At 38.5% G+C, this 27,116-nt stretch overlaps 1 protein-coding gene across 1 annotated transcript in view; it reads left to right on the top strand.

Annotated features, from left to right (window-relative positions):
* Positions 1-27,116, top strand: part of INTS6L (integrator complex subunit 6 like) — a 62,278-nt gene that overhangs the window by 20,532 nt on the left and 14,630 nt on the right. The window contains 7 exon segments of the mRNA XM_033201634.1: positions 4,842-4,991; positions 5,801-5,890; positions 6,119-6,302; positions 6,561-6,689; positions 9,036-9,199; positions 11,370-11,522; positions 15,820-15,952. Of these exon segments, the coding sequence (XP_033057525.1) occupies positions 4,842-4,991; positions 5,801-5,890; positions 6,119-6,302; positions 6,561-6,689; positions 9,036-9,199; positions 11,370-11,522; positions 15,820-15,952 (1,003 nt within the window).

The raw sequence follows: 27,116 nt of genomic DNA on the forward strand, positions 1-27,116 counted from the left end.
TGACCTCGTGATCCGCCTCTCGGCCTCCCAAAGTGCTGGGATTACAGGCTTGAGCCACCGCGCCCGGCCCTAATTCAGGTCTTGATTCCCCAGGTGTGACTTACTATTCACACCTCTTAGCTGCTGCTCCTTCTCCTCTTCCTCGTCTTCCTCCTCCTCCTCCTCTGCCCCCGTCATCCTCCCCGTCCTTTTTTTTTTTTTTGAGACAGGCCCTGGTTCTGTCACCCAGGCTGGAGTGCAGTGGCATGATCATGGCACACTGCAGCCTCCACCTCCTGGGATCAAGTGATCCTCCTGCCTCAGCTTTCTGAGTAGCTGGGACCACAGGTGCGCACCACCATACCCGGCTATATTTTTGTGTGTGTATTTTTGGTAGAGACAGGGCCTTGTCATGTTGCCCAGGCTGGTCTCGAACTCCTGAGCTTAAGCAATCTGCCAACCTCGGCCTCCCAAAGTGTTGGGATTACAGGTGTGAGCCTTCGCGCCTGGCCTCAAACCTCCTAGCTTCTTCTGACTACAGCTTCACCTTCCTCCAGGCTGTCCTGTATGTAACTATCAGACTGATTTTCTGTTTACCCCTGCCTTGGATTCTGTAGTGTGTCTACTGTCTGCTGCTTTTAAGGCCAGGCTCTCATACCTCAACTTCAGGTCTTTTAGGAACATCAGTGTTCAATAGAAATATAATGCCAGTCATACACATAATTTTAAAAACTCTACTAGCCACATTAAAGAGTAAAAACAGGTAAAATTAATTTTACTAAAATATTTTATGTAACCAAAAATATCTAGGACATTATCATTTCAACATGTAATCAGTACAAAAATAATGAGATTTTGGCATTTCTTGTTCTGCATCCTCAAAATGCCAAATGCATTCTATACTTACATCACATCTCAATCCGAACTAACCACACATCAAGTGTTAAATAACCACATGTAGCTAAAAGCTACTGTATCAGATAGTGCAGCTGTAGAATGTGACTTGCCACCACATAAACAAGACATAACTATGTTTCACTTCTTCCTTGTCTGTTAAAATAGGGATGTTAATGCCATGCCTATTTTATAGGGTTGTCCTAAGCCAATGTGAAGTGGGAAAGTGCTTTGTAAGCAGTAAAGTTCTGTAAGAATGTATAGAAGTTATTATCAGGAGTGAAGGTTTTTACTAACATAAGAATACAATATCTTTGGAGTAAAGTAATTTAAAAGAAAAAACCATATTAAGGAGGCAAATTAGCTGTCCTGAATTCATTTGTGAAAAAAAATTAAGCAATGAACGGAGAGTATAAATGTATACTCACTATCTCTTTATAATTATCTTTTTGGAAGAAATTTATCACATTAATAAGATTCTCTAAATACTTAAGTAAATCTGTGGGCCTTTTTTCCTTCAGCATGTTGAGCAATGGACGTAGAGACATTTGGTTCTTCTCTTGATATAGGGAGCTGGACCCCTACCAAAGAGTTAATTGCTCTTGGTAGTAAATGTAGCCTACATACTTTGTAGTACTGAGGTAGGAGTGGCATTAAAAATTTCCCATATCATCCAGTTCATTGCAAAGAATAGGAATTAACCTAAAAACAATGTCAGAGATTTAGATACAGAAACTATTAATATTTGGGCCGGGCACAGTGGCTCACTCCTGTAATCACAGCACTATAGGAGGCCAAGGCAAGTGGATCACCTGAGCTCAGGAGTTCAAGACTACCCTGGGCAACATGGTGAAACCCCGAATATACTAAAATACAAAAAGTTAGCCAGGCATGGTGGCATACGCCTGTAGTACCAGCTACTCAGGAGGCTGAGATGCAAGAATCGCTTGAGCCTGGGAGGTGGAGGTTGCAGTGAGCCGAGATCGTGCCACTGCACCCCAGCTTGGGCTACAGAGTGAGACTCCATCTCAAAAAAAAAGGAAAGAAAAAGAGAGAGAGAGAGAGGGAGGGAGAGAAGGAGAGAAGGGAGGGAGGGGAAGGAAGGAAGGAGGGAAGGAAGGAAACTTAATATTTGTAAAATGCTTTCATTCCATATTCTAAAGGAAAATTTGAAGACAGATTGATGAATAACACCACTAACAATCAGGACACATTATTTTAAATCATGATGAGTCATGAAGTGGTACCCAAATCTTATCCTAGCCCTTTACCAAACCAAACAGTCCACTAGTTTTTAAAAATTATACCTTGAACTACCACATGGCCCTTCAGGAGTTCAAATTTGATATATAACCGTTGTTTCCAGTGTGGAAATAAGATTGCTAAACGAATTAACTCCAAAAACAAGAATCAATTTTATAGAATGGCTTCAGGGTAAAGGACCCCCGCCACCATTACAAGTTTGTGAAAGCCAGAAACTTCAACATAATGCATGACCCTTTCTCTCTCACCTGTCCCTCTAATTAGCTACTAAATCCTTAGGACTCCTCCTCTGAAATACTTCTTTAATCTGCAACATCCTCTCCATCTCCACTGCCCTAACTCAGGCTTTCATCACTTTTCTCATAATGAAGCTCTTTCAGCAGTCTCCAAACCAGTTTCCCTGCCTCAAGCTTCAGCCTCCCTTCCACCCCACAATTTATTCTCCAACTGCCAGCAGAGATCTTAGTGAAATACAGATCTGATCATACCACTCCCCGGATTTAAAACCTTGAGTTCTTCCCAGGGCCAGCAGATAAAATCCAATCTGCTGAGCATGGTGTACAAAGCACTTTATAGTCAGAACCCAAATTATCTTAATCAGCCTTGCCTCCTGCCATGTGCCCAGAGCAATGATAATCAGATTACTGGTGGTTCTCAAGTAAGTCCTATCCTTTTATCTGTTCTCTTCTCTTACACAGTCCCCTCCACCCCTCACATCAGTGAGTCTCATGATCTTCACTTCATCCCATCAGGCTTTCTCAAATGTCCCATTTTCAGTGAGAAGCTTTCCCTCACTCTCAGGTCACTTGTTCTTTCAGTCTCCATAAAAGCATTTCTTATTCCTTTGTGGCAGGAACCCCTCAAGAGCTCATTCCTCTCTATATCCCCAGCATGTAGCATTCTGCCAAGTATAGCATAGTTTGTCAGTAAAAAAATTGTTGAATAATACAAGAAAGAATTGATCCTCTCCTCCACCCAAATGTACACCTTTCTCTTCTACCCCAAAGAAGAAATCTCATTTCCTAATTCTGCATGATTTATAATCAACTACTGATAGTTCCAGGTATTTGAAAAGACACTTTAAACCATAATGCTTCCTTTTCACTATCTAGTCCAATAAGATTTTCCTTGGGCCATAAAGAGTTATTCTCATTCCCTATATTCCCAGTGCTAAAAGTCATATATATACAAATTGGCCAAAAGAGCACCTGGAAAGTTTTAACCTTTAAGTGCTTCGACCTATAGGATATGTTAGGAATATTAAAATAAAAGACAACAAGCTAAGCACATCTTTAATTTCACAAGAATCGCCAGCTATTGGGCCTGGAGTGAATCTTAACCAAGATCACCCTCACCTTGTAGGGTTATGCAGGTTGTGTTCTGTTTAACTCTAGGGGGCGCCACTCTCACAGATTACGATGTGAATGACTCTGCGAGGTGGTATTCTCAGCCTTAGGACAGTGTCCCTGCTTATCAGATCATCCTCCTTTTCAACTTAGGTCCTAATAAGCCGACTGGTTTGCTCAAGGTCACACAGGTATTTCATAACAGGGTTCATAGCCAATAACCTGACCCCTTTCTTACTTCTCAGTCATTCTACTAATCCAAATTGCTCTGAAAGACCATGAAACCAGAAAAGAGTGTTTGATGTAGTTGCATGGATAATGGACTATATGCCTTCAGCTAAATGTGAAATTCAAATGGTTTGGTATATCTCGGTACCATTTGCTCTTGTTTTCCACCTCCCGCTGTACTGGCCTGGTTGGCATAACTTCAGCATTTAGCATATCACACTGCTGCTCTCAGGCTCTCCGAGGCTCAAGTGGCTGTTCCACTCTGTTGCCAAGCTGTGCTGTCTTCTCTCTTTCTTGCTGGCCCATTCCTCTGTGACTTCCTGTTAGCTGCCACCTTCTTTTAGCTTCTCTTCTCAGCATTTTTTGCTGCTTTGTTTTTATACCCATCTCAGACCAGTCAGCACGATCCTTTCCTTCCTTCTATTCTACAGAGCAATCAATCACAGCATGTTGGCTGTTGACCTTGGATCTTTGGTTGTTTGCTGCTGTTCATAGCTGCTGGGCGTGGCTAGGGGACGCTGCTTCTTTGCCAAAACTTTTTGTTTCTTTTTCTTTCTCCTCTTATTCTAGATCTTGGGCTTTCTGAATGCTTGAAGATGCCAGAAGGGTTATATCCAAATCAGTGTGGCTCTATTCCTATTATTCCCTCTTTACTCTTGCTTAAAAGTGAAAATATTGCTTGGGTGGAAGAATCTTGGTTAGAAGAATTAATGTAGCTCAGACAGTCAATATAGCTAATTGTTTGTCTCTACCAAGGACAATGCATTTAAAAAATAACTACTCCTTCCTCTGCCCCTTACTCCATGCTTACCATCAATGTCAAGCTAGGGTAACAGGTGTGTTGGCAGGTTTGGTTGAGCCTGAACAGAAAACTGGACCTCTTGAGCCACAGTCCTTCAGCCATAACGGACGAAGTATTTTTGACTTCAGTTCTTTGCAGTTGATCATTAGAGCTAGCAGGTCTTTCCGAAACTGCTTGCTTTAGTTCTACCTGATCAGTGAAGATATGGAATAGAATTAGGTTAAGGAGTGGTTAATTTCTTAGAGTTTTGATACTTGCTGTTTATGTTCGTGCTTTATATATTTTTCATTGTGTAATTGAGAAATTCTTTGTAAATGTTTGGTTTGCAGGCTGGTTGGAAGGAAAATCATGCAACATTCATGAGCGAACTAAAAAATCTTCAGGCTTCTGGACTGACTACTCTTGGTCAGGCTCTAAGATCCTCATTTGATTTGTTAAATCTCAATAGATTAATATCTGGAATAGACAATTATGGACAGGTAAAAAAAAATTGGAGTGAGTACAGCTAATTTATTTTGGTGGCTTGGGGTAAGAATTTAAAATTGGGCATGGTTACTGAGTTTTCTGCTACTTTTCATAACCTCCAAAAATGAGATTCATATTACCTTTTAAATATATGCTTTTAAAAAATCCCTCTTCTTTTGGTTCTTGCATATGGCTTGATAATAGAATAGCTAAAATTGTCTACTATGAGATAATCAGATGTTTGAGAATGATGTGAATAAACGGCTGAGAAATATCGGAACAAGACAATTGGAAAGAAACCTTCAGTGTCCTTAACTCCTCTGCCCCTCCCAATTTGATGAAAAAGCTCTAGGATAAGAAGGCAGAGTAGCATTTGCTGTTGCTCCCATTGTCCTTTCCTCCTCTAAAGTCTGTGCTCACAGTAACCAGAGTCACTCTCCAGGTTGCAGCACGTAAGTCACTAGTGTCCTATCTGTGCCAGGATTTTGACTCAAGTGAATGATTCATGAGGGTGGATGGTAATGCCAGTATAATCTTGTAATATTATTTTATGATTACTTGGAAAGCACAGTGAGAGAGGTATTTAAATGTTAATGGTTTGGGGAGTTCCTGAATTATAAGAATTTCTCAGTTTATACTGAATGTTACCTCTTCAATGGTTGTTATTTTGATTCCCACCTATTTCGTTCCCTGATCATTTCTTCCTTATTTATCCAGACAAATTTTATCATATTCTTGAGAGATCACTGGCAAGGCAAATGTAAAAGTTTAAATACACTTCTATTACTTTACATGGCTCTAATGCTTTTTAAATGTATTTTAGGGGAGAAATCCATTTTTTTTAGAACCATCTATTTTAATTACCATCACAGATGGAAACAAGTTAACAAGTACTGCTGGTGTTCAAGAAGAGGTGAGATTTTTTTTTTTAATTTTGTTTAAATGGCAGGGAACATGTAGCTATTTCTGTGGGAGGCATTTCCAGTTAAGAATAAATTTGGTCAAATCACCCATCTTGGTAATCCTTGAAAGATTGCTTAATTTTATTGAGTTACATGAAAGAAAAAGTCAACCCTTTAATTCTTTCTTCATTTTTATGTGGGTTGTTATGATGAACCTTTTCACATTTTTGCCTTATCAGCTCCATCTTCCTTTGAATTCCCCTCTGCCTGGAAGTGAACTAACCAAAGAACCTTTTCGTTGGGATCAAAGGTTATTTGCCCTGGTGTTGCGTTTGCCTGGAGTGGCTTCTACCGAACCAGAGCAACTAGGGAGCGTACCAACTGATGAATCTGCCATCACACAGATGTGTGAAGTCACAGGAGGTATTGGCAATATTTACCGTTTCTGAAGGAAAATTCAGAGCATAGAGTATGTTTTTCATTAAATGCCATATCCAATCTTTACTTGTTTTCCTTCAAAGCCTTTTAACTCTGTTGCTTAAAGTCATCATTGGTATGATACTTGCTGCCAATGTAGTTATGATTATTTCAAACCCTATTTTAGGATTTTAAAATGCTTATATTATGAAATTATATTTTATTTGATCAAACTTGTGCTGTTTATTTTTCCTTCTGGGATAGGTCGCTCCTACTGTGTGAGAACACAAAGAATGTTGAATCAATGTTTAGAATCTCTAGTTCAAAAAGTTCAGAGTGGTGTAGTTATTAATTTTGAAAAAACAGGACCAGATCCACTTCCTATTGGAGAAGGTATAGTAGATAAACTTTTTTAACCCTAAAGTGTATATAGGAGAATGAGAAGACATTAAATAAATTATTATAGACACAGTCTTCACTGTCCACATGCATTTGAGTGGTTACAAACATCCATCCAAACAACTACCATACGTTCACTGCCTATGTGTATGTGTCAGGTAGCCAAATTCTAACAACTTTAATTTCATGTTGGATGTTCCTAAGAATGTGTTATCCTTTTCCTGGTGCATTTTATATTCTCTGGTCCCAGTCTTTGGATTGCACTGACTCATTCACTTCTCTATTCACAAAATGTCTGGAGATTCACTATGGTATGTACTTAAATAATAATCTGGTTTTTGTTTTGTGAGTGCCAAATATGCTAAGCCATCTTTATGAAATATGTGTCAGTTTCTGCACCTCAGCAAGAAATTATGAATGTTTATCCAGGAACTGCTCATCTTCTCTAAGATCCTACACTAGTATTTTACCGTCACTTTTTCACTTTGAAGTTAAGGGTTGAGCAACCTTTTCTCCAAATGAGATTTCACAGAAAGTTTGACATCCAAGAATTGATGAAAGTAGGGTGACTTTTGCATAGGGAAAGTTAAATTGTAGTGAATCTCCAGATAGTTTGTGAATGGATGTTTGTGATCACTTGAATGCAGATGGATTTCAAAGGGATCAGGGAACTAAACAAGCACCATGGTAATGCATTGCAAGACTTCCATGGTAATGCATTGCACGAACAGAGCTCCTAAGAAGTCCGTGTGTGTGTGTGTGTGTGTGTGTGTGTGTGTGTATTTTCCATTATTATTACCACAGTGCTTGTCTAGCCTGATTTATATGTTTTAATTGCCTTGACCAAGAACAAAGGAGTCAAATGCATAAGGGCAGAAAGCTATACATTTCTGTCTGAAGCAGTGGATCCTGTGGCTCCTGTTCTTTTGTTGTTGTTGTTATTGTTGTTGTTTTGCTCTTTAGTTCCTCATCCTTTTGAGAAGCTGTTGGAAAAAATATAGACCGCTTTCCCTATAAATACAGACATAAGTAACACATCCACAATTTTGTATATAATCTCAGGGATTTTTTGGACCTCCAAGTTAAGAACATCTGCCATAAAAGACTGAGGCTCCACAGCCTATTTTAAATTAACTGTGTAGGAAGGGCATGTTATACTGCTAGCAATCCAAAATTTCGTGCTCACTATCTTAGCATAAACTGGGAACTTACATATTGAAATCCTAGTGGGATCTGGTGTCATGTAAATGGCTCAGATTTTTTTTCTAGCTCCAGTTCTCCTTTGTCAGAGTTACTAACCTTTCAGGTTCTGATGAAAGTTAAGAACCCTTTCCTCAGAAAAATATACATTGTCAGAATTGTGAGCTCAACCTAAGGGGGGTCCTCCAAAGCCATTACATGTCTTTTTCCCTAGTGCACAGTGGACCCATTAAATCTCCTAGTCTAAAGAAATTACTTGTTTAAAGTAATGCTTAAATAAGTTATTCAAATGACTGGTAATTTAAGAAAAATGAGACTCAAATCATTAAAACATATCTTTTACAAATATTACCATTAAAAGGTCATATAGCTCTACCTTGCCCTGATTTGGGGTGGGGGGAAAAGGAGGAAGGAAATGAAATATGCTAGTTTAAATTATTAAAATGCATTCAGGATACATTATTCAGCATTATGCAACACCTATTGTCCATGGAATTTTGATGGTGGAAACCATAGTGAATTAGCCCATGATAAACTTGATGTGTTTGCTTTGTGCTCCCCTCAACTATATACACATTGTCTGCATTTCTTATATCTTTAAGTGAATTTGGGTAGTTTTTATTTTGCCTCTGTGGTCATTCGGTCTAATTGTTTGACAACACTTTTTTTCCATGTATTTGGAAATAGAAAGATTATATAAATGGAATTTATGATCTATTTTTGTCAATTCCAGAAATGTGAAAACTATACCAGGGAGTGAACAATTTCATTTGCCTAATTTAGTAATTGAATTCTTGAAAAATAACTGTACTGTTTTGATGTTTTTAATTTATGTGTACGAGTCTCAGAAAATTTAAAACCAGTTTTACCATAGTTTTCTGCATAACTGCATATTCTCTTACTAGGTTAAGAATGGTGGGGGGTGGGTTGTTGGGTTAGAAGAGATAGATTAGATGAAAAGAGTTGCTAGAGAGAACATTTAGAAATCCTAGTAGAGTTACTTTTTTTTTCTTTCATTTTTCATGAATCATTGTTCTTGTTTTATTTTGGACTTTGCTTTCAGCTGGAAAATTTGAACAAGAAGATCAGCAGCTGTAAAAAGAAATTCACACCTTAGTTTGTCTTTTGTTTAACTTTTAGATGGACTTATGGATTCATCTAGGCCAAGCAATTCATTTGCTGCTCAGCCATGGCATAGTTGTCATAAACTCATTTATGTACGACCTAACTCTAAAACTGGTGTTCCTGTTGGACATTGGCCAATTCCAGAATCTTTTTGGCCAGATCAGAATTTACCTTCACTAGTAAGTGTCATAAAACAAAAAGGTAAACATCATTCTGGATTTTCAATTTTCTAATTACAGTGAACCTTTTAAAATAGCTTTGAGGCCACGCCACAGGCAAGTAAGTCTTCCCTCCTTTGCCTTCTGTCTCTTACTGGAAGTCTAGCTTTGTGCCTAAAATCAAAGGAGGACTTCCTTTATTTTCTGATACTTGTCATTCTTCAGTTGCCTTTACCACTTGAGCTGCCCTTTTTGGATGTTAAAACATTGCTGTTTTTGATGCTGTTATAATCTGTTACTTGGTTTTCATTTCAGAGCAGCTGACTTGATTTATGTGGCAAACACAATGTCTAAACTGTACTGGCCTTGGTTTTCATGCACAGCCTCAGGAAGTCTGAACATAGTTTGCACCTTGGATAGGTTCTGGGAACATATTAAAAGCATATTCAAAATTCTACTTCTTCCTACTTGTCATCTTTTTGTAATCAATGGACTTTTGTAGCAATATACCTTTCAATGATGGGTAATTAAACAATATTTAAAAAATAATCTCTAGGCAAGAACTTGTCTTTTTGGTCACTGCATTTGGTAGGAGAGGCTTTGCTATTATAGTTGCTCCTAGTGCCAAATCAATTGGCTTTTCTTTTGGAGGGAGGGCAGTGTCTAGTAATAAGGGAGATGGTGTGAAACCCACTCTCTCTTTTCTCTTCTTTCCCCTTCCCCAAATTGTAAGAAGGCCTGAGTAATCTCCCTAGTGTGGGCTCAGGAGGGGACACAAACAAATCACTACTTCTATTTAACATCTTCCTGGTTCAGTTAATCTATATTCTGTCTCAGTTTTAGAAATTTCTGACAGTGAATTGCATTTTCTCCTGGATTACTGCTTTTAGGCTTCTGCGCTTTTTTCAGAAGTGGCCATGAAAGACCTGAATGTAAGACTGAAGAATCCTTTCGGCCCCTGCTGTGGGTGAGGGTAAATGTCCCACTCCTCTCCTCAGGGCTTCAAGGTGTTACGCCTGTGAAACGTCAGCCCTTCCAAACTCCAGAGTATAGGCTTTATGGCAAATTTACTTCATTTTGCTAGCAACAAGTCATCACTTTTGTCTTTATTACATTTTTGCCTGTTCAAATCTAAGGAGTCAGTAACCTTTCACGAGGTTAATTAAAACTAAGTCAGGAAAAAACAAAATAGAATAAAAGACATTACAAGTAATTCACACATAGCTCATGTTACCATTCCTCCATCTTTAAAAGTTCATTTAAGAGCTATTTTTCTCAACCCCTAAACAACTTAAAATTGTAAATTATAAAGGCAAATGAATATGTTTTTCTTTTTATAAAGGAAGCAGAGGTATTTTATCATATTCATATCAGCCTTACAGATTTCTCAACAAGAATAGGCTGACCCACTTCTTACTTTGTCTCTGGGACTTGTCCTGTGTCCCTCTCTCTCCATGTTGCCCTTGCTGTTCGCCTTTATTTCTCTGGTGCTCTCCAATCACACAAGCTAAACCTGTTACTTAAATGGCTTCTCCATTAATCTGCTCCAGTACCCCAGGTACACAGGCCTTCGAAGCCCAGCGCAAAGCATCCCCAGCTCCAGCTATTCAAGGCAAACACGTTGGTGTTAGCAATGCTGCAAAAATCCATCTGGGCCCTGGCATTGTGACTGGCTCTTTATCAGTCTCTATCTTGCCCTTTCCATCCCTCTACTATTTTTCATCTTGCTTGTTCATGGCTTTAGCCTTCTCATTACCTTATTAGAAAGTTGCATGGATTTCTTCATTCCCAGTGTATCTGGACTATCTGTAACCTCATGGTACAAAGGAATGAAGGGCAGGGAATTCTTGGAGGTCATAAAAGAGATCTGAAATTCAACATTCATCCTACGACTCATAATAACTTCTTAAACATATTCAAAACAGTTTTTTTCAATTCATTGAAATTTTGGATATGAGTGTTGTAATTTACCTTTCCTCTTTCTAATGTCAAGTAGATAGTAAAGAATCTGAGCCCTCCCATGGAAGCCACTGGTGGTTCCTAGAGGTCTAGTAATCTTCTTTCTCAAAATGGTAGTCTGTATCTCAGTGATAATGTAACAAAATATAAAAGGACTTGCAGAATTGTCAGAAATATAAGCTTGTTTTGAGACCTAACCATTTTTTCTGCTTTTTTTAAAAAATTGTTTTAGCCTCCACGAACATCTCATCCTGTTGTGAGGTTCTCCTGTATAGATTGTGAGCCAATGGTAATAGACAAACTTCCTTTTGACAAATATGAACTTGAACCTTCGCCCTTAACCCAGTATATCTTGGAACGAAAGTCTCCCCATACCTGCTGGCAGGTACTTATCCTTACCTATTAGCCGAATGTCTGTAACCACTCTAGGGTCTGGGAATTGTTTTAAGAAGCTTCAAAGGTTAATCTCAAAATAATTGGACTGTCTCTGTTAATAATGTTTCTCATGAATGCTGTCAAATAAGCAACAGGGCCAGGCAAATAATTTCAGACTAATATGAATCATTAGTCTACTGTACATTGCCATTTAAAGCAATAGAGTCTGATGAAACATATATATTTGAGGATTTGGGGGACCCCTTGAAGTCTACCCATGGACCCCAGCTTAAGAATCCCTAATCTAAAGGATGTAATTCACTTCAGGTATGGCATCTGCAGCTGAAACAAGGTGTGTAGCCCTTACTTTGAACTTGACAGATTGGGAGTACAGAATAGTTTAGCCAGAGAACCATAAGCCTTGAAACTAATTTCTGTATCAGTGTAATATAATAAAAGTCTTCATCCTGTAGTACAAACCACACTAATGTGTGTAGTGTGGATTTTGCAACTTGGATGAGACAAATGCATAGAGATATCATACACTGGCTCTTCCAAGTGTTACACTTAAGCTAGAAGGATTTGCTAATTGGTTAATAGAGTCACCTATGGAATTTAATTTGTAAAAATTCAGAGATGGCAGTCACAGCCTTTTTATGTGGATACAACAAAAAAGCCCTACACTGTAAAGATGTACGTTCTATTTCTAAACTGTAAAGATATATGTTCTACTTCTATTAATATATAGGACTCTATAGCAATCAGTAACTGTTAGGCTCTATTTATGCAAGGAACACTTTCAGACTGCCATCTGTTTTATCTTAAAATGTGAGATTATTGCTACAAGTTGTCTGTAAGCTACTTAAATTCTCTCAAGATGCTACAACTAGTTAGAAAAAAAGGAGCAGGCTTAAAGCAAGAATGTAAAAGCACAAGAAACAGAATAATCTCACAAACATAATACTGAGCAGAGAAGCCAGACATAAAAGATTACGTATTGTGTGATTCTATGTTATATACTTTCAGAGAGAGGTAAAACTAACTTACTCTGTTAGAAGTCGGGATAGTGGTTTCTCTTGGGGGGATACAAGGTAGTGGATAGAAGACGACACAAGGAGATGTCTGGTTTTGTTCTGTTTCTTTCTTTCATTCTTTTCTTTTTTGTTTTTTGTTTTGTTTTGAGAAGCGTCCAGCCTGTTGCCCAGGGTGGAGTGCAGTAACACAATCGTGGCTCACTGTAGTCTCGACCTCCTTGGCTCAAACAAAGTGATCCTCCCACCTCAGCCCCCCGCAAAGGAGCTAGGACTACAGGCATACACCGCAATTCCTGGCTAATTTTTAAATTTTTTTAAAAATAGAGACAGAGTCTCACTGTGTCACCCAGGCTGGTCTCAAACTCCTGGGCTCAAGCAATCCTCCCACCTCGGCTTCCCAGAGTGCTGGGATGATGGCATCAACCATTGTGCCTGGCCATGTTCTGTTTTTTGACTCGTGTGCTGTTTACACATGTGCTTTCACTTTGTGAGCATTCATTGAGCTATATACTTACAGTTTACCCCAAAAGTGCTAGAAATGTAGAAATATGGATAATAGATTGCTAATTTAAAATAAAGATATGACCTTTGAATTTATGGGTTGAAAAACATTTTTACAATGAAAGCAAATAAAATTATAAATTATAGCTTTTCCCTAAAATAACCCCTCTTTTCTATATAGCACATTTCTTGGAAACCTTCTTCCAAGAAACTTAAGAAATACTGTCCTTGCTCCTGCACAACCCCTTAAATATGTCATTTGCCTCTTTCCTGTACTTCATGTTACTTTGTTTTAGAGTATTCTTAATGTGATGAATTAGCGGTAGTGAAAAAGAGTAAAATGAACCAGTAGCCAGGAAATATGGCAAAACCACAAAGGAGACCAGAGCCTAACCCTAGCTCTGTCACCAACTATGTGGCCTTGCACTAGGCACTTATTTTGTCTGAACTAGCTCTAAAGATCCTTTGGAACCCTAAAAATCTATGAATCTGTGGCTGATGAGGAATTTGGAAAAACTCAAGGGGCCAAGGAAGGTAGGAAAGAGAAAGAGAGAAAGAAACAAAATACAGTGCTTTTCCTTTCATGGGAATCATAGAGCTGACCCTTGATTGCCTTGTGCATGTGATTTTTTTTTTTTGTGAGGCGGAGTCTCGCTCTGTCACCCGGGCTGGAATGCAGTGGCCGAATCTCAGCTCACTGCAAGCTCCGCCTCCCGGATTTACGCCATTCTCCTGCCTCAGCCTCCCGAGTAGCTGGGACTACAGGCGCCCGCCACCTCGCCCGGCTAGTTTTTGTATTTTTAGTAGAGACGAGGTTTCACCGTGTTAGCCAGGATGGTCTCGATCTCCTGACCTCGTGATCCGCCCGTCTCGGCCTCCCAAAGTGCTGGGATTACAGGCTTGAGCCACCGCGCCCGGCCTGTGCATGTGATTTTTTAAATCTTTCTTTTTTCCTCTGAATTTTTCCTCTCTTCTAATATACACACTTAGGAAATAAAATCCAGCATGGTTTATTGCAGTTATCTGTTTCTATTATCGTTCAAATTATGACACAATATCTAGTAGACTCATGTTTTAGTACAACTCATGTTCTGTGGGGTCATAAATTACATTACATAAATTATAACAACTTATTCTTAGTGATAACTTAGTATTATAAGAAGGTAGTGAATTGGTAGGTGATATTGGTGGTAGCGAGAACTAGCAAGGTAAATGGATTCTGTTAAATGTCAGGGTTTGACTTTTATTGTAAACAATTCTGCCAAAGGACTTTGGAAAAGTAAAGGTCCAGGTCTCCAAAAGTATATATTGGTGGTTTGGACTAAAAACTGAAAATGGAACAGAGAAAACATGGCAGCTAGGGGACCCCAGCACAACGTATCAACTGTATGGGGGCTGATGATACAGGAATCACATCAGGAAATCAATAAGGAGTAAGAAAATAGTCACATGGAATGAAGATCAATGTTTTAATCTTCACTGAATGTTTACCAGCGTAACTTTTTTTTTTTTTTTTGAGATGGAGTCCTGCTGTGTTGCCCAGGCTAGAGTGCAGTGGCACAATCTCAGCTCACTGCAACTCCACCTCCCAGGTTCAAGTGATTCTCCTGCCCAGCCTCCCGAGTAGCTGGGATTACAAGCGCGCCACCACGCCTGGCTAATTTTTGCAATTTTTAGTAGAGATGGGGTTTTGCCATGTTGGCCAGGCTGGTCTAGAACTCCTGACGTCAGGTGATCCACCTGCCTCAGCCTCCCGAAGTGCTAGGATTACAGGCGTGAGCCACCGCACTTGGCCACTACCAGCATAATTTATAAGAGAAATGCCTTCCAGGTTGACCCAAAGTATCTCTTTGCTGCCTCAAAATAATTAGCACCAGTGCCTGGCTTATTATAATACGTAACTCCGTAAATATTTATTGAAAGAAAAATGAATAAATGGGTAGGGGAAGGAGGCAGCAAAGAGCATAGAACAAAGACTTAATAATAGTACAATGAAGACTGTTTACATAATCCTTTAAGTAGGCTTTGTTTTTGTAATTTCATGCTTCAGGCATGGGACTATGTTCTATTTTCCTCGCAGTCTGCATTGGTTACCACTTGTTCTTTTGAGAAGTTAATTTGTTTTAGTGGCTCGTTTCCTCTTAGCAGTATTTCAGCTTTTTTTTTTCATTTTGCTAAGTAAGTAAATATTTGGGTACCGTTGATGTGGCCTGTGATCTCTGAATGGTTGTTGCATAGTATAGTTTCATTTCTTAATATAACTTATAGACGAATTGCAATCTGAACATTCGTATTTAGTATGATTTTTTTGAGACAGGGTCTCCCTCTGTCACCCAGGGTGGAGTGTAGTGGCACAGTCATGACTCACTGCAGCCTCAAGCTCCCAGGCTCAAGCCATCCTCCTGCCTCAGCCTCCCAAGCATCTGGGACCATAGGCGCGTGCCACCACACTTGGCTAATTTTTTAAATTTGTTGTAGAGATAAGGTCTCCCTTTGTCGCCCAGGCTGGTCTCAAACTCCTGGCCTCAAGCAGTCTTTCCACCTCAGTCTCCCAAAGTGCCAGGATTGTAAGTGTGAGCCACCTGTAATCCTAGTACATGAGCCTGGCCTAGTATAATATATTTTGACATAACCATAGGCTAAAAACACTATTGCTATTTTAAAATTACAATCAAATTGTGCCATAGATGCTGCTATGGAATGTTACTGTGGGTTTGGTTTGACATAAAATCCTTATTGTCATCACTGTGCATTACTTCATGTTCTTCTCAGGTGTTTGTTACTAGCAGTGGAAAGTACAATGAACTTGGATATCCATTTGGTTATTTAAAAGCCAGTACGACTTTAACTTGTGTAAACCTCTTTGTGATGCCTTACAACTACCCAGTTTTACTTCCTCTTTTAGGTAAGTAAAACATGTGCCATTGAATCATCTTTAAAATACATCGGAAATGAGAAATCCATAATGGACTAAGCATTTTAAATGTAGATGACAGTAAAAAACCCATTTGAAAGGATAGCATTTGCATACTGTTTTCTGTGTTGTTTGTCTTCTTTTTGTTGTTTTTACATCAAACAGAAGAGAAGCTTGACCTTCAGTGTGTGATTCTTATGCTGTTCTTCAGGTTGCAACTTCCAATGCACGCCCCACCCCCAGTCCCCAGTTTGAAGTGCACTTGGCTTTTTTGTATAGTTTGGGCCAAAAAATACCAAAACAGAGCTAACATGGGGTGGGAGTAATGGCTTATGCTTGTTTCTCCTCAAAAGATAAATGCTCTTGAGGCATCTGTTTTAGGCAGAGTAGCGAGTTAAGGCAATAGGTACCAGAGCAAATTCTGCAAGGACTGTGGTTGTAGAAGCTGTGGTTTCCATAGCAAGATTCTAAAAGGAACAATTCAAGAAGCTGTCACTCAGATACTAATGAAAATGTGTGTGGAGATATTTTCCCCTTATTTGAAGAGCCACATCTGTTTAGAGTAATGTAGTACTTACTGCACAGTATCCTTCTAGTTGTAAAGTTGTAAATGTTTTTATTTCGTGGAGTTTCTTAATTTTTGCAAAAACGGTCAAATCTTTACTAAGTTTTCATATGATCACTAAAACTATGAGACTTTTAGTGCTATAAATACAACATACATTGAATATACTGAAATTGCAATACTTTTAAATGTTGAGTTAAGAAGTTTAAGAGTGAATCATTATAATGTATTAGCATGATTATTTATATAACCTATCTACTTTCTTTCGTAGTCCAACCTAAGAGGGATGTTCTCTTTCTAAGAGCTGATTATGATTAACATATAATATAGGTTATATCTTTCAGATTAATAAGACTGCCAGTAAAAAAGTATCTGTATTTTGCAGATTTATTTATCCCTTTTCTTAAATATGTCTTTATGACTTCAGTTTCCACAACTATAAAGTGAAGAGATTAGACTGTGTAATCTTCACTTACACTGTTAATGGTATTATTTTTCTATTTTTAAGTACACTTTTTTGATCTACTTGATCTATTGACATACAAAAAGCTGTACATACTTGATGTATACAACTTGATGAGTTTGGAGATAAGTATATACTCATTAAACCATCACCTCAATCTATGCCATAAACCTATCAGTCATCTCCAGAAGTTTCCTCCTGCCCTGATAAGATCTACCCTCTTACTGATCTTTCAAGTACACAATCTTTATTGTTAACTGTAGGTACTATGCTAGAAAACATTATGCTGAGTGAAATAAGCCAGACACAGAAGAACAGATACTGCATACCACTTACACACTTTTTATTTTGAGATAATTGTAGATTCACATGCATTTGTAAGAAATAATATAAAAAGAGATGACCTCAAAAGCACAGGCTACAAAAATAAAACTAGGCACATGGGACTGTATCAAACTTAAAAGCTTGTGCATCAAGGAACATGATCAACAGAGTGAAAAGGCAACCTATGGAATAGGAGAAAATACTTGCGAATCATATATCTTATAAGGGCTTAAATTCCAAAAATAGAAGGAGGTCTTACATTTCAATAGCAAAACAAAAACAAAACCCTAAATAGCCTGCTTAAAAAATGGGCAAAGGACTTGAATAGATATTTCTCCAAGGGAGAGGTACAAATTGTCAACAAGCATATCAAAAGATGCTCAGCATCACTAATCATTACAGAAATGCAAATCAAAACTACAGTAAGGCATTACATTACACCCCTCAGGATGGTCACTATCACAAAAACAGAAAATGAGAAGTGTTAGTAAAGATGTGGAGAAATTGGAATTCTTGTGCACTCTTGGGAATGTAAAATGGTGCAACCAATATGGAAAACAGAAGTACCTCAAAAAATTAAAAATAGAATTACCCTATGATCCAGCAATCCCATTTCTGAGTATATATCCAAAGGAATTGAATCCAGAATCTTGAAGATATATTTGCACACCCATATTCACTGCAGCATTATTTACAATAGCCAAAAAAAAAAAAAAAGTGCCATTGTTGGATAAATGAATAAGAACATGTGTATATATACATGCAATGGAATATTATTTAGCCTTAAGAAGGAAATTTTGTGACATGCTACAATATGGATGAACCTAGTGGACTTATGCTAAGTGAAATAAGCCAAATGACAAATATTATATGATTCCACTTATATGAGGTATTAAAAGTAGTCAAACTCATAGACACAGAGGCTGGGTGAGGGGGAAATGGGGACTTGCTCTTCAGTGCGTAACAGAGTTTCAGTTTTGTAAGGTGAAAAAACCTCTAGAGATATGTGACACAGCAATATGCATACAGTTAACACTATTGGACTGTACAGTTGAAAATGGTTAAGATGGTAAGTATTACGTTTTTTTAATCACAATTTCTTTCTTTTTCTTTTCTTTTCTTTTCTGTTTTTTTTTTTTTTTTTTTTTTTTGAGATAGAGTCTGTCTCTGTCACCCAAGCCAGAGTGTAAGGGTATGTATGATCTTGGCTCACTGCAACCTCCGCCTCCTGGGTTCAAGTGATTATCCTGCCTCAGCCTCCCACGTAGCTGGGTTTACAGGCGCACACCACCACGCCCAGCTGCTTTTTGTATTTTTAGCAGAGACAAGGTTTCACCATGTTTTCCAGGCTGGTCTTAAACTCCTGACCTCAAGTGATTGGCCCACCTCGGCCTCCCAAAGTGCTGGGATTGCAGGCATGAGCCACTGCACCCAGCCTAAACACAATTTTTAATAATATTTTTTAAAAAGAAACACAGAAAGATCCTATGTACTCTTCACTCAGTTTTCTCAAATGGAAATCTTGCAAAACTACAGTACAGTATCACAATTGTGATGTTAACATTGATGCAGTGAAGATACAGAACATTTTCATCACCATAAAGATCCCTTATGAGGCCCTATTATAGCCACATCTACCTGCCTCCTGTACCCATCCCCTCCTTAACCACTGCCAACCACTAATCTGTTCTACATGTCTACAATTTTATTATATCAAGAATGTTATATAAATGGAACCATTCAGTATGTAACCTTTTGGGATTGGCTTTTTTCACTCAGTGTAATTCTCTAGAGATTCCTTCAGGTTGTTGCAAGTATCAATAGTTTGTTCCTCTTCACTGCTGAGTTTACAAACTATGACATGAATATACTACAGATTCTCCACCTGTTCACCTGTTGAAGGACATCTGTGTTGTTTATGCTTTTTGGCTATTGTGAATAAAGCTACTGTAAACATTTGCTTCCAGATTTGAACATAAGTCTTCACTTCTCTGAGATAAATGCCCAGGAGTGCAATTGCTAGATCCTATGGTAGTTGCATGTTTAGTTATTTAAGAAACAGCTTAAGTGTTTTCCAGAGTAGCTATACTATTTTACATTCCCACCATTAGTGTATGAGTGAACCAGTTTCTCTGCATCTTCATCAGCCTTTGGTGGTGTTAGTATTTTTTTAATGTTAGCCATTTTGATAGGTGTATAGTGATACAGTACTGTGGTTTTAATTTGTATTTCCCTAATGGCTAACAATATTGACCATCTTTCTATGTGCTCATGTGCCGTTGTATATGTTCTTTGGTGAACTGACTTTCCCCTATATTTTAATTAGATTGTTTGCTTTTGTTACTGTTGAGTTTTGAAAGTTCTTTATATATTGTAGATACTAGCCCTCTGACAGATAGGTGACTTGCAAATACTTATTTAGATCTTTTCTGATCTTTCATTGGTGTTATGCAGTTTTCCGCATACAAATACGGTGCATATTTTGTTATATTTACACCTACTTCATTTTTTGAGTGATTGCAAATGGTATTATATTTTTGATGTTGGTATCTACATGTTCACTGCTAGTAAATACAAATACGGTTGATTTTTTTTTTTTTTTTTTTTTTTTTTTGAGACGGAGTCTCGCTCTATCGCCCAGGCTGGAGTGCAGTGGCCGGATCTCGGCTCACTGCAAGCTCCGCCTCCCGGGTTTACGCCATTCTCCTGCCTCAGCTTCCCAAGTAGCTGGGACTACAAGCGCCCGCCACCTCGCCCGGCTAGTTTTTTGTATTTTTTAGTAGAGACGGGGTTTCACCGTGTTAGCCAGGATGGTCTCGATCTCCTGACCTCGTGATCCGCCCCTCTCGGCCTCCCAAAGTGCTGGGATTACAGGCTTGAGCCACCGCGCCCGGCAAATACGGTTGATTTTTATGTTAATATTGTATCCTGCAACTTTACTGAGCTCACTTATTAGTTGTAGGAGAGTTTTGTAGATTCCCTGAAATTTTTAATGTAGACAATTATGTCACCTGCAAATAGAGACAGTTTTACCTTTTGTATTCTTATCTTTATGCTTTTTATTTTCTTTTCTTGCCTTACTGTACTGTAGAGAACTTCCAGCACTGTGTTGAGTGGCAGTGGTAAGATGTATGTTCCATCAGTGCTTGACTATGCACTATTCATTCTTCAATTAAGCATAATGCTTTTGTAGATTTTCTTTATTAATTGAAGAGTTCTGGCTGGGTGCGGTGGCTCACGCCTGTAATCTCAGCACTTTGGGAAGCCAAGGCAGTCTGATCACCTGAGGTCAGGAGTTCGAGACCAGCCTGACCAACATGGCAAAACCCCATCTCTACTAAATAATACAAAAATTAGCTGGGCATGGTGGCACACACCTGTAGTCCCAGCTACTTGGGAGGCTGAGGCAGGAGAATTGCTCGAACCCCGGAGGTGGAGGTTGCAATCAGCCAAGATCATGCCACTGCTCTCCAGCCTGGGAGACGGTGCAAAACTCCATCTCACAAAAAAACAAAAACAAAAGTTAAAGAGTTCCGCTTCTATTTGTATTTTTCCGAGTTTTTAAAAATCATAAATAGGTGTTAGAGCTTCTCAAATGCTCGCTCTTTTTTTTGAAATAGAGTCTAGCTCAGTTGCCTAGGCTGGAGTGGAGTGGCGCGATCTCGGCTCACTGCAAGCTCCACCTTTTAGGTTCACGCCATTCTCCTGCCTCAGCCTTCCAAGTAGCTGGGACTACAGGCGCCCACCACCACGTCTGGCTAATTTTTTGTATTTTTAGTAGAGATGGGGTTTCACCATGTTAGCCAGGATGGTCTCTATATCCTGACCTCGTGATCCACCCGCCTCAGCCTCCCAAAGTGCTGGGATTACAGGCGCGAGCCACCGCGCCCGGCCTCTTTTTTTTTTTTTTTTTAAGATAGAATCTTGCTGTGTTGCCCAGGCTGGGGTGCAATGGCACGATCTCAGTTCACTGCCACCTCCGCCTCCCGTGTTCAGGCAATTCTCCTGCCTCAGCCTCCCAAGTAGCTGGATTACAGGCATGTACCACCATGATTTGCTAATTTTTATATTTTCAGTCAGAGACGGGGTTTCACCACATTGGGCAAGATGGTCTTGAACTCCTGACCTCAGGTGATCCATCCGCCTTGGCCCCCCAGAGTGCTGAGATTACAGGCGCGAGCCACTGGGCCCGGCCTCAAATGTTCTTTCTGCATCATTTGATATGACCATATGATTTTTCTTCTTTAGTCTGTAAGTATGATGGTTTACACTAATTTTCAAATATTGAACCAGCTTTCTGTCCCTGAAATAAATCTCACTTGGTCATGGCATATAATTCTTTTCATATATGTTACTGAGTTCTATGTGCTAATATTTTGTTGAGTAATTTTGTGTCTATATTCATGAAAGATATTGGCCTGTAGTTGTCTTTTTTGTTGTTGTTTTTGGTTTTAGTATCAAGGTAATACAAGCTCTTCATAAAATGAATTGGGAAGTGCTTCTCCTATTCTGTTTTCTGGAAAAGATTGTGTATAATTGGTATTAATCATTCTGTAAACATTTGATAGAATTCCTGAGTGAAACTATCTAGTTCTAAACATTCCTATTGGGAGTTTTAAAGTTATTAATTCAATTTATTTCATGGTTATAGGATTATTCAAATTATGTGCTTCGTTGAGTGAAATGTGGTTATGTGTCCTTTTGAGGAATCAGTCCATTTGTCCATTTCATCTAAGTTGTGAAATTTGTGTGTGTAGAGTCATTCTGGCAATCCCTTATTGTCCTTTTGATGTGTACAGTCTTTAGTGATATCACCTATATTGTTCCTGGTATTGATAACATGGATCTTATGTCTTCTTTGTCTTTGTCAGCCTTGCTAGATGTTTGTTACTTTTATTAATCTCATCAAAGAACCAGCTGTTTCATTAATCTTATCAATTTTTTTCTTTTTAAAATTTCATTGATTTCTTTATTTCCTTTCTTCTCCTTACTTTAAGTTTGTTTTGCTTTTCTTTTTTGATTCTTGATATGGGATCTTAGATTATTGGTTTGATACTTTTCCTCTTTTCTGTTGTAAGTAGTACTTAGCCTTAAATTTCTCTCAGCACTAATTTAGCTGCTTTCCACAAATTTTACATGTTGTCCTTCATTTTCATTCACTTTACTTTGTCTTTTGATTTCTCCTGAGACTTATTTGACCCATAGATTATTTAGAAGTGTATTGTTCGATTTCCAAGTGTTTTGAAATTTACCTATTATCTTTTTGTTACTAGTTTCTAGATTGAATTCCATCATGGTCAGAGGACACATCTGTATTTGATATCTACTCTTATAAATATGTTGCCGTTTGCTTTATGGCAAATGATATTTTCTGTCTTAATATATATTCCAGCGGTGCTTGAGAATAATATACGGTCTCATGTTGTTTGGTAGGATATTCTAGAAGGGTTAAATTATTCCTGTTGGTTGATGGTGTTCTGCTATATCCTTGTTGATTTTCTGTCTATTTGCTCTATCAGTTTTTGAGAGAGGGGTATTGAAGTCTCCAACTATAATTGTAGATTTGTCTGTTTCTTTTTCAGTTTCGTCAATTTTTGCTTCAACTATTTTGCAGCTTTTACTTGGTTCATATACATTTAGAATCATGGTGTATTCTTCCTTGATGGATCATTATGTAATGTATCTTTGCTAATTTTCTTTGCTCTTAAGTCTGCTTTATCTGCTACTAATGTATCCACTTCTGTTTTTCTTTGACGTTTGCATTATATATCTTTTTCCATCATTTTACTTTGAACTTGCCTGTAACTTTTGTTTAAGTGAGTTTCTTATGGACAGCACATTTTTGGGTCATGTTTTTTAATCCACTCTGCCAATCTTTGTTTTCTAATTGATGTATTTAGATATCTGCATTTAATGTGATTATTGTTATGTTAGGGCTTAAGTATGCCATCTTATAGTATTGTTTTCTCTTTGTTCTATTTTTCTTTTCTCTGTTTTCATTTTACTGGCATCTTTTGGGTTATTTAAACGTTTTTTAGAATTCTATTTTCTTTTACCTATAGTACTTTCAAGTATATTTGTTTGGATAGCTTTTTTACTGATTGCTCCAGGTGTTATATATGCATAAATTACCAAAGTCTACTCGTTCTCATTATTTTACTAATTTGAGTGGAATATAGAAACTTTATCTCTCATTATATTTCCTTACCCTCCTCCATTTATACTAAAATTATCTGAACTATTTTATGTATAATTAGAAACACATGCGGCCTTGTTCTAACTTTCGCGTCAACTGTCAAACATAATTTAGAAAACTCAGGATGAAAGTCTATTGTTTTAAACCATATTTTGGCATATCCTGTTCTTTCTTCCTGATAATTCAAGATTTGTTCTTTTATATTTAATTTCTGTTTAAAGAACATCCTTTAGCTGTTTATTTATTATTTATTTTATTATACTTTAAGTTCGAGGGTACATGTGCATAACGTGCAAGTTTGTTACATATGTATACTTGTGCCATGTTGGTGAAGGATAGGTCTGCTAGTGACAAATTCTCTTAGTTTCTCTTCATCTGAGAATATCTTGATTTTCCCTTCATTCTTGAAATATATATATATATATTTGTGTGTGTGTGTGTGTGTATATATATATATATTTTTTTTTTGCTATGTATAGGATTCTTGGTTGACAGTACTGTTATTTCAGCACTAGAAAAATGCTGTGTAACTGCCTTCTGTTCTTTTGGTTTCTAATAAGAAATCTACTTTAATTCTAATTGTTTTTCCTCTGTAAGTGAGGTATTGTTTTTCTTTGGTTTCAAGATTTATTTCTGCCTTTAGTTTTCGGAAGTTTGGTTATGATGTATCTTGGCATGCATTTCTCTGAGATTATTTTGTTTGAGGTTCACTGAGCTTCTTGAATCTGTAGGTTTATTTCTCCTTCCAAATTTGGCCACTTTTCAGCCATTATTACCTTGAGTACTTTTCATCCCCACTTTCTTGCTCTTCTCCTTCCAGGATTCTGTTGACATGAATGTTAGATCCTTTCTTTAGGCTCCGTTCATTGTTTTCATTCTATTTTCTCTGTTATTCAGATTGGGTAATTTACATTGTTCTATTTTCTAGTTCATTGATTATTTGCTCTGTCCCCTGCATTCTGTTGTTGAGCCTATCTACTGAGCTTTTTATTTTGGTTATTGTATTTTTTTAATCCTAAAATTTCCATTTAGTTATTCTTTATATCTTCTATTCTTATTTTCTATTTCTTTGCATGTGTTTTCATTTGTTTCGAGCCTGCTCATATTATTTTTTGAAACATGTTTTATGATGGCTGCTTTAAATTGGATATTTTTAACATCTCTATTATCTTGGTGTCATCATCCCTTAATTGTCTTTTTAAATTAATTTTGAGGCCAGGCGCGGTGGCTCACACCTTAATCACAGCACTTTGGGAGGCCAAGGCAGGTGGATCACTTGAGGTTAGGAGTTCCAGACCAGACTAGCCTGGCCAACATGGTGCAACCCCGTCCTTACTAAAAATACAAAAATTAGCCAGGCATGGTGGCACACACCTGTAATTCCCGCTACTCAGGGGTCTGAGGCATGACACTCACTTGCATTTGGGAGGCAAAGGTTGTAGTAAGCCCAAATCACGCCACTGCACTCCAGCCTGGGTGATGGAGTGATACTCTGTCTCAAAAATAATAATAACAATAATAATTTTGAGATCTTCCTGGTTCTTGGTATGATAAGTGATTTTTTTCCTGTACATTTTCAGTATTTTCTTATGAGTCTCTGGATCTTACTTAAACCTTCTGTTTTAACTTACTTCCTCTCACACTCTTTTGGAGAAATTAGGAGGTGTTGCCTCATTCATGCCAGGTAGAAGTTCAGGCTCGCCACTTGGTCTTCATTGACACCAAAAGGGAGGGGTCTCCTTGTTATTGTTGTGTGCTGGTGGGAGTTCTGGGTCCCCCCTAGAATGATACCTTCCTGGCTGGAAGAGGTAGGAATGCTTCATTGTCTTCCACACTTGACCTCCACTGACACTATATGGGTAGAGGTGACCTCATTACTACTGAGCAGTGGTGAAAGTCCTATGCAACTATTATGGGCTGAGCTATAGGGTCCCATCTTTCGTCTAAATCCAGCCTGCCTTCCAGATTATTCCCTGAAAATTCCTTTAACTAGAGCAGCTGGTCTTCCAGTAGCTATCAGGATGTAGAGCACTTTACAATAGCAAGACCCATCCTCTCATCTTTGCCTTTGCTCGTCTTTCAGGTAATGGAGGTCAGATGAAGGCATGACATAATGGTTAAGAGGAATGATTATAGTGTGATCAAGCATTCAGTTCTTCTTTGCCTAAAACCTTCTTTGCTTAAGTTGCCACGTGGTGCCCATCCCCAAACTCCTCAGCACTCTGCCAAGTCAAATCCTGACACTGTCTTCCTGGCCACCTTTTAGTTTGTATCACTGTATTCCTCAAATGTCACGTGTTTCTTGATTTGAAGTGTCTTCTGTCACCAGTAAGATATGTGTGGCATCTGTGCCTGGTCTTCCTTAGCCTATAACACTGAGACTCCAACCTTGCCTAGAGCATGATGACCTCAATATTTCGGTTGCCCAACAGCCTTCTGGATGTTTCAAGAGTGTCTTCAAGCCAAGCTGAACTCTTTTTTTTTTTTTTTTTTTTTTTTTTTTTGAGACGGAGTCTCGCTCTGTTGCCCAGGCTGGAGTGCAGTGGCCGGATCTCAGCTCACTGCAAACTCCGCCTCCCGGGTTTACGCCATTCTCTCGCCTCAGCCTCCCGAGTAGCTGGGACTACAGGCGCCCGCCATCTCGCCCGGCTAATTTTTTGTATATTTTAGTAGAGACGGGGTTTCACCGTGTTAGCCAGGATGGTCTCGATCTCCTGACCTCGTGATCCGCCCGTCTCGGCCTCCCAAAGTGCTGGGATTACAGGCTTGAGCCACCGCGCCCGGCCTAAGCTGAACTCTTAACTTACCATGCTCTTCCTCCTCTCTCCACAGTTTAGTTAGTGGCATCACCATGTCTATGCAGACATCCCACACCAGAAACTCTGGAGGCATCTTTGACTCTTCCCCTGTTCCCTAATCCCATACATTCAGCTAGGGTCCATGCCGATCTTGACTCAGTTCCCATTCTGCCCCCAGGCTTCAAATAGCCATCTGCAGACCTTTCTGTAACCTGTGTTTTCTGAGGAATATAGGGTTTTTAACACCCTTTGAAGCTGGAGGTCCTTGAGCTCCTGAAGTCCAAACTTGGGATTCCTTGTGAGTTTCTGAAATAAACAAAAACTCAACATTTCCATAATTACTTAATTCTCTGGGTAGTTTAACATCTATAGTGGTTAAGAGTTTGGGCTAGAGGTCATAGCTGCCCAGGTATGAATCTTGCTAGTTTCATGACCTTGGGCAAGATACTTAACCTCTCTATGCCTCAGTTTCCTCATTAGTGAAATGGGGATAATGATAGTACTTACCTCAAAGGGATTTAGTTGGAATTAAATGAGTTAATACAGTTAAATTGTTTAGAACTTGTCTGGCAAATAGTAAGTGTTCAATAAATGCTGTTATTATTATTTTCGTTATTAATATCTATATTATCTTAGTAGCTCTTGAAGGCACTGCTTTCTTATACTAAGAATATACTGTACGGTTATTGTATAATTTTGCAGTTTTAGTGGAGAGGGACAGTTAGTAAAAGGGCAAGTTAAGTTACACAGACTTCGTAAGTCCAGAAGCATCACTATATTACTGCATAGTACAGTAATTGTTCATAATA

The sequence above is a fragment of the Trachypithecus francoisi genome, unplaced genomic scaffold (assembly GCF_009764315.1).
Source record: "Trachypithecus francoisi isolate TF-2019V2 unplaced genomic scaffold, Tfra_2.0 Lachesis_group6, whole genome shotgun sequence".
NCBI classification, from domain to species: domain Eukaryota; kingdom Metazoa; phylum Chordata; class Mammalia; order Primates; family Cercopithecidae; genus Trachypithecus; species Trachypithecus francoisi.